At 41.8% G+C, this 10,817-nt stretch overlaps 1 protein-coding gene across 1 annotated transcript; it reads right to left on the bottom strand.

The window, feature by feature from the left end:
- Window positions 1-574: 574 nt before the first annotated feature.
- Window positions 575-2,034, bottom strand: LOC121653201 (mast cell protease 1A-like). Its single transcript, XM_042006512.1, has 5 exons — window positions 1,875-2,034; window positions 1,645-1,792; window positions 1,400-1,532; window positions 944-1,198; window positions 575-857 (listed from the first exon to the last, which is right to left on the bottom strand). The coding sequence occupies exons 1-5, from the start codon at window positions 1,930-1,932 to the stop codon at window positions 699-701; spliced, it is 753 nt and encodes a 250-aa protein (XP_041862446.1). The 5' UTR covers window positions 1,933-2,034; the 3' UTR covers window positions 575-698.
- Between the last annotated feature and the right edge of the window lie 8,783 nt (window positions 2,035-10,817).

Genomic DNA, 10,817 nt, shown 5'->3' with positions numbered 1-10,817 from the left:
CCAAACTTTTGAACAGTAGTGTGTATATATATATATATATATATATATATATATGTATGTATAAGAGTATATATATAAGAGTAAAAATCATCTTTATTACTTTGTGTATCTGTAAATATTATAACAATCATATTTACCATCCTTAAGGAGATGTAGATTAATGCTTTTTTAAAGCTTTTGTACCGTGTCCTGCTTTGCTTGCAAAATTATTGCAAAAACTCACTTATTAACTTCTCACTGCTTTACCTTGAAAATTTTAAGAATCTTAACTAAAGTGTTCTTATTCATTAATTTCTCTCACAAATAATACAATATATCTGCCAACACAAATTAGTCACAGATATTTTTATGGATGTGTCTGTATCTCTTTCTGTTGTCTAATGGCTTAGTGGGCAGGGCATTCATCTCCCATGTGATCAAACAGAGTTCAGTTCCCCCAGGGGACGTATATTAACACCATCCAGCTGGGTTCTTTGGTAAGACCCTTAATGCTACTGCCTAACCACTGTAAGTTGCTTTAGATAAAAGTGTCTGCTAAATTATTGTAATGTCTAATAAAGAAAAGAGAGAAAAGTGTTTGAAAGATGTTTTTATTCTGCATTTAGGTTTAAGAGCAAACACTACTGAAGCAATTATATCAAGAGGCTAAATTTAACCTCTGAGATGCTGGAGCAAAGCTTTGAGTAACAAGTTTATATTTAATAATTATCCTTCAGAATCTTGTTGATCCAGACAACGTATCTTGAGATATCCGTGTAGACATTCGGCAGATCTGGGTAGATGCAGTCGGAACTGCTACCAAAAGAAACAATGCCGACAGCCATCCCATTGCACACCAGAGGACCACCAGAGTCACCCTGCAAGGGAAAAGAATTTAATAACTTTATTTATTTTTGGCATTTGACATTTAAGTCATTTATGTGCATAAAAATGGAAAACCTACATTACAGGTTCCTTTGTATGTGCCACTTCCACCTGCACAGATCACATTGGGAGGAAGAACTTCCCATTCCTTCTTACAGAATTCTGGATCAATGACCGACACGTTCACCACTCTCAGCACACTGACCCCTGAATTCCAGGGGTTAATCTTTCCCCATCCAGCCACAGAGCATGTTTGATTTACCAGTGCTTTTTTTTTAAACTTTGGAATTGGAATTGTGTGGACTCTTTCATTTAAGTCAGCTTCAACAGCTAACTGGAGACACAAAAAGTAAAAAGTTAGCAATGGCATACGTCTTTTTCACTCATCAGACGGCATCATGAGTATTAAAAGGAAGTCATAACACAATAAAGTTGCACCACACATGTTACAGGTTTAATGACATTAACATTGGGTTATTAACATGAATAATATTGAAAAAAATATCTCTGGACAATGTAACTTTGATAAACTTACCTTAAGGAGCATGATGTCACACTTAATTTTTTTCGGGTTGTATTTAGGATGCATGTAAGTCATTTCAATCTCTCTTTTTACATAATTGTTCCTCTTGATATTGTGGGTTCCCAGGATAACGTGTGTAAGTTTACTGAAGGATAAATGGATCATCACACATCACACATCACAATCATGGTACATTTTTAACAAGGATTGTAATTAAACCAATCAGAAAATTCCTTAAAAGAAGACTGCTAACTCACATTTCACCACAGTGTGCAGCAGTCATCACAAAGTCCGGAGTGATGAGAAATCCTCCACAAACATGGCCCTCGTCGTCTTGCACAGAGACCATGTACTGCAGTGAGTTCTTTGGGGCTTTTTGGCCATGGATAATTTTACCCCCATGCACTGGAAAGACAAGTAAAAGTCAATGTCAGGTTAATTTCTCATTCAAGATTCAGTGAAAAATATTCAGATTTGAATTTCTTACCTGTTTGTCCAACACATGTCAGAACATAGAAGAGCAGAAAAGCACGCAGGCCGTACATGATGGCAGCAGGTCATACATGTGCTTGTTGGGATGTGAAGCTGAATCCTTTATAGAGTTGTTTTGCTCTGTTGGTGTGATTATCATGTACTGATATCCGACCACATCCGTGGTAGAACATGTATTTGCATCTTTAGTATCATCTTTCATCATGTTTGACCCCTCGCCTTTCTGAAGCAAATATGTCCATTTTTCAGTATAAAGTGATTTTAGCACAATTTGGCATATTTTTTTTTATCACTACATGTCCTATTTTTTGAATGAACACATTTCCCCCATTTACTTTAACCCTTCATTTTTACTTAGGTCCACACTAGCACCCACATTCCACAAAATGGTTTCAGAAATTACAAAAAAAATGGTAAAGTACGTCAAAACAGGAATGTGGCTAATATTACAGTAGTATTAACACCAGGAAAAGACCCCACACTTCTATCCAGTTTGTCCAGTATCATTAATAGATTCCTGTTTAGTTTCTCTGTTTAGCTTTGATAACAGTTGTTGTGGTATACATATATATATATATATATATATAGTTCTTGTATTTTTACACTTTTCCATGATGAAGTCACTGAGCTGTTTGATAAAATAGTGAGGACTAGCCCATCTACTGTAGAAGAAATGTTTCAGACAAAACTAGTCTGTCCTACTCTCTTCAAAATTAATGTGGTCAAAATAATATGATCATAAAACTAATTCCTTTCAGCAGGACATTCACACTTACTGAGAATTAGCTTCAGCTTTTAACATCTTTTTTCCTCATCTTGTGTTCATCACTTTCCTAGTATGTGAATGTGCTCTAGATACACAAAACCAAACTGTGTATTAGTCTATTAAACATTAAACTGGTTAATAGTTAGTATGTCGTGATCAAGGACTGGGTAATGTTTTTATTGTTTTAAAAAAATACATGACAATGAATACAGCTTAAATGTCAGTATGTTTGCAGCCGCTACAGCAAAATTTATGTACTCGTCCAACAACAATTCACTTGCAAGGGAACAGCTGAGTAACAGAAAGATGTAGCCTAAAATCGCTACGAAATAATTTGATTTATTCTCAATGAAGTCATCTTGGTTATGGTATAGCAAAAATACTAATAGCTGCTAAAAAAAAGTTAAGCTTTACTATTGCAACTCTCTAGCTTCCAGAGCAAACAACAGAAAAAATAAAAAGTTAGAAACTATTTTAATATAATATTTTAATTTTTTTTAAACTTTTGAACCTTTTCTAATATTTACATATCTATATCAATACCAGTATAACTAAAATCCTTGATATCCTCCCTTGCTAATCTTTCACATGGTCAGCAGGAAACAAGTGTAATGTTTTGCTAAAATGTGTCCTGCAGTTATCTGTGTTTCTGCAGATGTGTGTGTGGCCAGCACTGATAAATTTGGCTTCAAATATGTAAAGATGAATATCAGAGGTTGTCCAGTTAAGCATGATATCTGTTACCCAATAATTTAAGTATTATGAAGCTTAAGAGATTTTAAAGTGACAGTAGCTAAGTGTTTAAGATAAAATAATTAAATATTAACATCACATCAGCAGAATTCTAAAATGAGATGTAAATGTTTTAATTGTCTGTATATGACCATAAGAAAAGAAAAGAAAAGAAAAGAAAAGAAAAGGAATTAGATCAGCAGACACAGTGGGCTTTCTTCAAGGTGGCAATTCCTCAGAACTGACACAGTTAAAGCATTTCTTTTTTTTAGTTGTTAGATGTGAATTACTGGAAATCTGCCTGTGGTATGTTGCATCAAAGTTGGGTTTAAAAGTTGAGCAGAAACTGTGGGCTCGTCTGACGCTGCACACTTGTTGTGTCCTGCTGAAGAACGTTATTAAGAAACCAAAAATAATAACTTGGGGAAAAAAAAGGTTGTTTCTTCTTCAACAAGACAGAAGAAGTAGTTATTTTTAAGATGATCAGTTGAGCCTGATACTGTATTAATGTAGTTTTTTTGTGTTTTTCCTGCTCAGCACTGTCTTTAAAGTAGCTATGTAACTTTGGCAGATTTGGCAGATTGGACTTTAGTGCCCCCTTTCATGCCAGCTGAGAAACTCAGTGGCATGAAAGCAGAGTTGCATCAAACAAACCCACATTCTTTTTTCTCAGCAATCTATGTAACCCAAATCTGATGCAACAGCACAGAAAAAAAGGAAACAGGCTCTGTACAGTTTAAAAGATTTAGCTTCAAGAAAAATGCTTTGTAATTATTCAACACATATAATCTGCATAAACCCATATAATAATAATAATAATAATAATAATAATAATAATAATAATAATAATAATAATAATAATAATAAATAGCACTTTTCAAGGCCCCCAAAGTGTTTTACAGCAAATCATTTATTCATTCATACTTGGTGATGGTAAGCTATATGTGCAGCATACAAAAATTCATACACCAGTGATGCTGACACTGGTCAACACTGGAGGCAAGGTGGGTGAAATGTCCTGCCCAAGGACACAACAGCAGATTGACAGGGGAAGAAACAGGATATGAACTGCCAGCCTTCTTGTTATTAAAGCCCTGCTCTGAGCCAGTGCTGTCCCATATCAAATTTCATTTCTTCCAGTTCATTTCACTGTGTTCCTAATGATTCTGCAAGTAGGATTTAAGTTAGTTAAATATGTGGGTTTACGTATTTCTTTGTAGGATTTTGCTTGTGTGGCTTTTCTTGTGTGTTTAAATCACAAAGGTGTGAAATACTATACCATACCGACTTTATTTATAAAGCACTTTCACACAACCACAGCCTAAACAAAGTTCTTTAAATCAGTAATAAAAACAAATAGTGCAATGTCTTGTAAAAGGAGTGAAAACATTGGACATTTCATGCAAACTTAAGTGAGAGACTGTTTGGGATTCAGAGAGCAAACAAGTTTGCTAAGATAAAGGCATCAGGTAAAAGCTAAGAGAGCAGCTGCTAAAAGCAAGTATTTGGAGCTTCTGGTGTCTCTGGAATCCCAATAACATCTCCATGAGGGATGCTCCCGAAGCTGCAAGTGTACATAAAACTGCATTTTGGCCACCCTTACCCAATGCTTACTAAGAGAAAAGTTTGCAGTTGGCTGATTTTAAAACCGTTTTATTCACTGATGAATCCCATGCTAATCCCGTGCTAGGTGGATGCAGATCTGGTTGGTGGATGGTCCCCATGTCCCAACAAGGCTGAGATGTTAGTAAGGTGGTGGAGTGATGTTGTTGGTTAGAATTATGAGGCCTAAAATTGAGGGTGTCTGAGGATATTAAAATGACGTCTGAAAAATGTGTGTCATTTTTAAGTGACCATCACCTGACAGTAACCATGCTTTCTGCTGTATAATCATTGTAATCATTTAAATTTAATAAAGACAACACACCATGCTGCAAAACATGCCATTGAACTGTTCGCTGCTATGTGTATAAAGGGAGAAAAAACTCATAATGTTACTGTCATCATACCCTGATCTCAACCCTGTTAATAACCTGTTACGCCAGCTGATTGCCAACACCTGACACCAATCCCGAGTGCAAACCCTCCGCTCTTGGCTCCTGCATGGGATTGGTTGGAAGGGACACACCGCCGCTTCCCCCCCTTCCTATTGGAGGCGGTTGGACCTATCACAGCTCCGGAAAGTTCCTTCCAGGAAATAAAGCCTGAAGTCCCACGTCAGTCGACGAGCAACTGTTGACACAGGCAGTCTGCTCCCGGCCTTCAGAATTGATGTCAGTGCTTTAGAGAATCTGTGTCTTTGTTTTGGTGGCTAGTTTGAATAGCTCGGATAGATCAGGCTTTAAGATTATTTGGTTTTGGTTGTTTGATTTCCTGGCCTAAGAGTTTTTGTTTGGTGTTATACCGGTAGCTTTGTGTAAGATATCAAGCCCGTTTGGCTTCGCTTTCAGTTATTATACCTCCTTTCGTTTACGGCAGAGGTTTCAGTTAGTTAAAGGTTAAAACTAGTATATGCTGGGCTAGACAGTCACGTAACACGTGTTTTCTTTTAGTTCATTGGAGCTGCCTCATCCCGGTTATTAGCATAGCAAGCCAGTTTATATTTGTTTTCGGTTTTGACTGGCTGGTTTTGAGTTAGTAGTGGTTTTGTTTTGTTCATTTGTTTGGGCAGCTTCGCTAACCCCAGCATCTGTTAAGTGCCGCCAGTTAACTTTTGTTCTTCCTGTTTCGCTCACCACAATAAATGTACTTGTTTTCCTTTAAGACCAGGCCAACGCCTCTTTTGTTACGCCTTTCCTCGTACCCCTGAGTCTGGGTCGTAACAAAGTGGGGGCTCGTCCGGGATCCTTATTGGTTCCCGTTGTAATCGGCGTTGTTGTGGCGAAGAAGTGTTTATTGTTCTGATCGGAGTAGGACATGGCTGCGTCCTTTAATTTGGAGCGGTTTCTTGAGGCTCCTTCCGGTGCCGCTCTCGAAGGTTGCCGCAAAGCTGATTTGATGCAGATTGCGGATCATTTCTCTCTGTTGGTCCCGAAACAGGCTACCAAGGAGCAGATTAAGGTCCTGCTGGTGCAGCGGTTGGAAGCCTGTGAGGAAACGTTGGTGCCTGGTGAAACCGCAGATGTGGGTGTGGGCGCTCTGGCTAGGGGCGACCCAAGTAGTGGGGAGGTGGACCCTCCCCCTCAGATTCCCAGTGCTGCGACCGCGGAGATGGGTCCTGGAGCAAGGCAACGGGTAAAAACACCTGTTACGCCTCCCAGGGGTGATCCCTCTTCTCCGACCCCGACCAGCCCTGAGGCCGGTGGGAAGGCTCGACTGAAGCTGCGGCTGGCTCAGTTAGAGTATGAGGCCCGTGAGAAGGCCTAGGCCCGCCAGGCTCAAATGGAATTTGAGTTACGGCGGCTGGAAATAGAAGCCGATAAAATTGTGAGGCTCCGACGACTTGAGCTGGAGGCTCAAGCCCAGGCACCGCCCACCAGCCCCCCTGCAGCATCAGCTGCGTCGTCAGTCTCTTTGACTTCGTTTGACGTGAGTAAGTGTATTTCCTTGGTGCCTGCTTTCAGGGAAGCAGAGGTTGATTCTTATTTTTCTGCATTTGAACGAATTGCTGGCGCTTTGAATTGGCCGCGAGAGGTTTGGCCCTTGCTTTTGCAATGTAAACTGACTGGAAAGGCCCAAGATGTGGTTGCTGCCCTCTCCTTAAAGGACAGCCTGAATTATGACACCGTGAAGGCCGCTGTTCTTCAGGCATATGAACTTGTCCCTGAAGCCTACAGACAGAAGTTTAGGCAGCAGAGAAAGACAGCTGACCAAACTCATGTGGAGTTTGCTCGTGAAAAAAGACTGTTGTTTGATAAATGGTGTGCTGCGTCTAAAACCACAGATCTTGAGTCATTAAGGGAACTGGTCCTTCTTGAGGAGTTTAAAAATCGTTTACCCGAAGGTCTAGTTATTTACCTGAATGAGCGGAAAGCTGCAACACTTTCCTCAGCAGCATTACTAGCTGATGAGTATGTGCTGACGCACAAGAGGTCACCGCCTGTGGATAAATTTCCCACTCGACAGTTTGAGAATAAGACCGCAACTGAGAAATGCGCTTATTCTGTGAGGAAAACTCCTGATGTGAAAGCACTTGAGGGGCGGGAATGTTATTATTGTCACAAACCTGGTCATCTTATTTCTGAGTGTTTGTCGTTGAAAAGGAAAAACCAGAACCGATCCAGTCCACCGAAAGGCGTTGGATTCGTCCGGACACAGACCCACCGCAGAGACGTGAAAGCAGATAAATCCCAAAATGTTGATTCGTGTTTTACACCGTTTATATTTAACGGTTCCGCCTCTTTAACAGGGAACACCGGAGATGAAGTCCCGATCCGCATCCTGAGGGATACAGGAGGCTCCCAGACCCTCATGTTGGCTAATGCGCTACCCTTTTCACCAGCATCCTCATGTGGGTACAATGTGGTAATCAGAGGAATAGAAATGGGATATGTCCCCCGACCAGTTCATCTTGTGCATATTAAATCCGACCTAGTGAATGGCAGTTTCCCGGTGGCTGTATGCCCAGAATTACCCATGAAAGGGATTGCATTGTTAATGGGAAATGATGTAGCTGGAGGACGCGTAGTCCCAAACTTGGAGATTTTAGACACTCCTACAGCTGTCCCCGCGACCCCGTCGGAAGCAGAGACCAACCTGTATCCTGCTTGTGCGTTAACCCGTGCACAAGCACACAAGTATAACGAAGTTGATCTGTCGGACACTGAGTTTGCCCGCGTGATTAAGGACGAGTTCCCCGGTAGTGGCACTGGCGAAAAAACTATTAACCTGCGCAAAGAGGATGATTCATCCCCAGATCCTAGTTCTGATTCGTTGCCCGTCACTGGCGCCCAGTTGTCGGAGGCTCAAAAAGCTGATCCGACGCTGAGGAAATGTTTTGACAAAATAAACGGCGACAGTACCATTACGAACCCACAGCACGCGTATGTCATAGAAAATGAAATTCTAATGCGCAAATGGTCACCGTCTAATACAGGGGCGGATGAGTGGAGTGGGGTAAAACAGATTGTCATTCCGCAACAGTTCAGGCAGAAGGTGATTTCATTGGCTCATGAAAGTAAGTGGTCTGGACACCTAGGCATAAAGAAGACATCCCAGCTGTTGCTGAAGCATTTCTTTTGGCCCGGCATGACCCAAGATGTGTCCCGTTTCTGTCGTAGCTGTCACGTATGTCAAGTTGCAGGTAAACCAAACCAAGTTATACCCCCGGCACCGCTATCTCCAATACCGGTGGTCGATCAGCCGTTTGATAAGGTAATTATAGACTGCGTTGGTCCCCTGCCCCGAACGAAAAATGGACATCAGTTTATTCTGACCATTATGTGCGCAAGCACTAGATTTCCTGAGGCTGTCCCCCTCCGGAAAATCTCCGCTAAAGCAGTGATCAAAGCGTTGACCCAATTCTTTTCTATATTCGGGTTACCAAAGGTTATCCAGACCGATCAGGGCACGAATTTTCAGTCCCGTTTGTTCCAGAATGTTTTTCGGTCGTTAGATGTCGAACATGTCACGTCGAGCGCTTATCATCCACAGAGTCAAGGCGCTCTAGAAAGGTGGCATCAGACCCTAAAGTCGATGCTACGTAAGTATTGTTTAGAAAATAAGACGTCATGGGACGAAGGTTTGCCGTTTGTTCTGTTTGCCGCCCGCGAAGCCACACAAGAATCTTTAGGATTCAGCCCGGCGGAGCTAGTATTCGGACATACGCCGCGGGGTCCTCTCCGCGCTCTGAAAGAAAGATTCCTGTTGCCCGCTGAATCGAAAAATCGGAATGTTAAAGAATATGTTAAACATTTTCAGTCAAGATTACAGCACGCAAATGACATAGCCCGAAAATTCCTGACCGTCACCCAAAACAAAATGAAAACCCGTTATGACCGTTCGGCAGTAAAAAGAGAGTTCCAGATTGGAGTCCAAGTCCTCATACTATTACCCACGGTGGGAGCTGCCCTGTCCACAAAGTATGAAGGACCATTTGATGTCTTGGATCGAAAAGGAGAACACAATTACGTCCTTAGCACCCCAAACCGGCGCCGCAAAACCCGTCTTTGTCATGTTAACATGATTAAGCTGTATCACTCTCGCGACCCGGCACCAGAAACCCACGTTTCTGCTGCACTGGTACCCGCGCTCGACGCTTCAGATAGTAAGGATGACGAAGATGGTCTCAGATCTGCTAACAGAGCTTGCTTAGCGGCACGGCTTTCAAACTCCGAGATGCTGAAGGAGTTACCAGAAACACTTGAACACTTATCTTCCGAACAGAAAGATGATTTACTGTCTCTAATTAATGAGTATTCGTGTTTGTTTGGAGATGTCCTTTCGCAAACCACTGTATTGACACATGATATAGATGTGCGCGACTGTAAAGCGATAAAGCAGCATCCATATCGCGCCTCTCCTGTTAAGAGACAATTGATGAAACAGGAAACTGAGTATTTGTTGCAGCATGGATTAGCTAAGCCCAGTTGCAGCCCGTGGAGTTCTCCGTGCCTCGTGGAAACTAAACCAGATGGGTCTCCCAGATTCATCACAGATTATCGAAAGGTAAATTCCGTCACTGTAATGGATTCTTTTCCTCTCCCCAGGATCGAAGACTGCGTCGACAACATAGGTGCCGCCCGGTACGTAACCAAGCTGGATCTATTAAAAGGTTACTGGCAAGTACCATTAACAGAACGGGCCTCTGACATTTCAGCTTTTGTTACCCCTGACACATTCCTCCAGTATACTGTGATGGCTTTTGGGATGTGTAACGCCCCTGCCACCTTTCAACGGTTAATGAACACTATCCTCGTTGATCTTCCAAAGTGTTCAGTATATTTAGATGACCTTGTGGTGTTCTCAGATACGTGGTTAGAACACGTACAAATTTTAAGAAAGGTATTCGCTTGCTTGGCCAAGGCGTCACTCACCCTTAATCTGGCCAAGTGCGCCTTCGCACAGGCCACTGTTACGTATTTGGGTCGACAAATTGGTGGAGGTGAAGTCAGACCGGTCGACTCAAAGGTAAACGTCATCCAGAACTACCCTGCCCCAGTTACTCAGCGTGAGCTCCGCCGTTTTCTCGGGATGGTTGGTTACTACAGGATGTTCTGTAGAAACTTTTCATCTGTTGTTCGGCCACTTACTGACCTCATCAGCCCTAAGAAATCTTTTGCCTGGACTAGTGAGTGCCAAACGGCTTTTGAATCAGCAAAGTCCCTGTTGTGCCACGCTCCGGTTTTGGCTGCGCCTGATTTAACCAGACCCTTCAAATTAGAGGTGGATGCTAGTGCTGTGGGGGCAGGTGCTGTCCTGTTACAGGAGGATGCTGAGGAAATTGATCATCCCGTTTGTTATTTCTCCAGAAAGTTTAATAAACATCAGGTGAAGTATTCC

The sequence above is a fragment of the Melanotaenia boesemani genome, chromosome 14, assembly GCF_017639745.1.
Source record: "Melanotaenia boesemani isolate fMelBoe1 chromosome 14, fMelBoe1.pri, whole genome shotgun sequence".
In the NCBI taxonomy this organism is placed as follows: domain Eukaryota; kingdom Metazoa; phylum Chordata; class Actinopteri; order Atheriniformes; family Melanotaeniidae; genus Melanotaenia; species Melanotaenia boesemani.
This window is presented reverse-complemented; position numbering and strand designations above follow the sequence as displayed.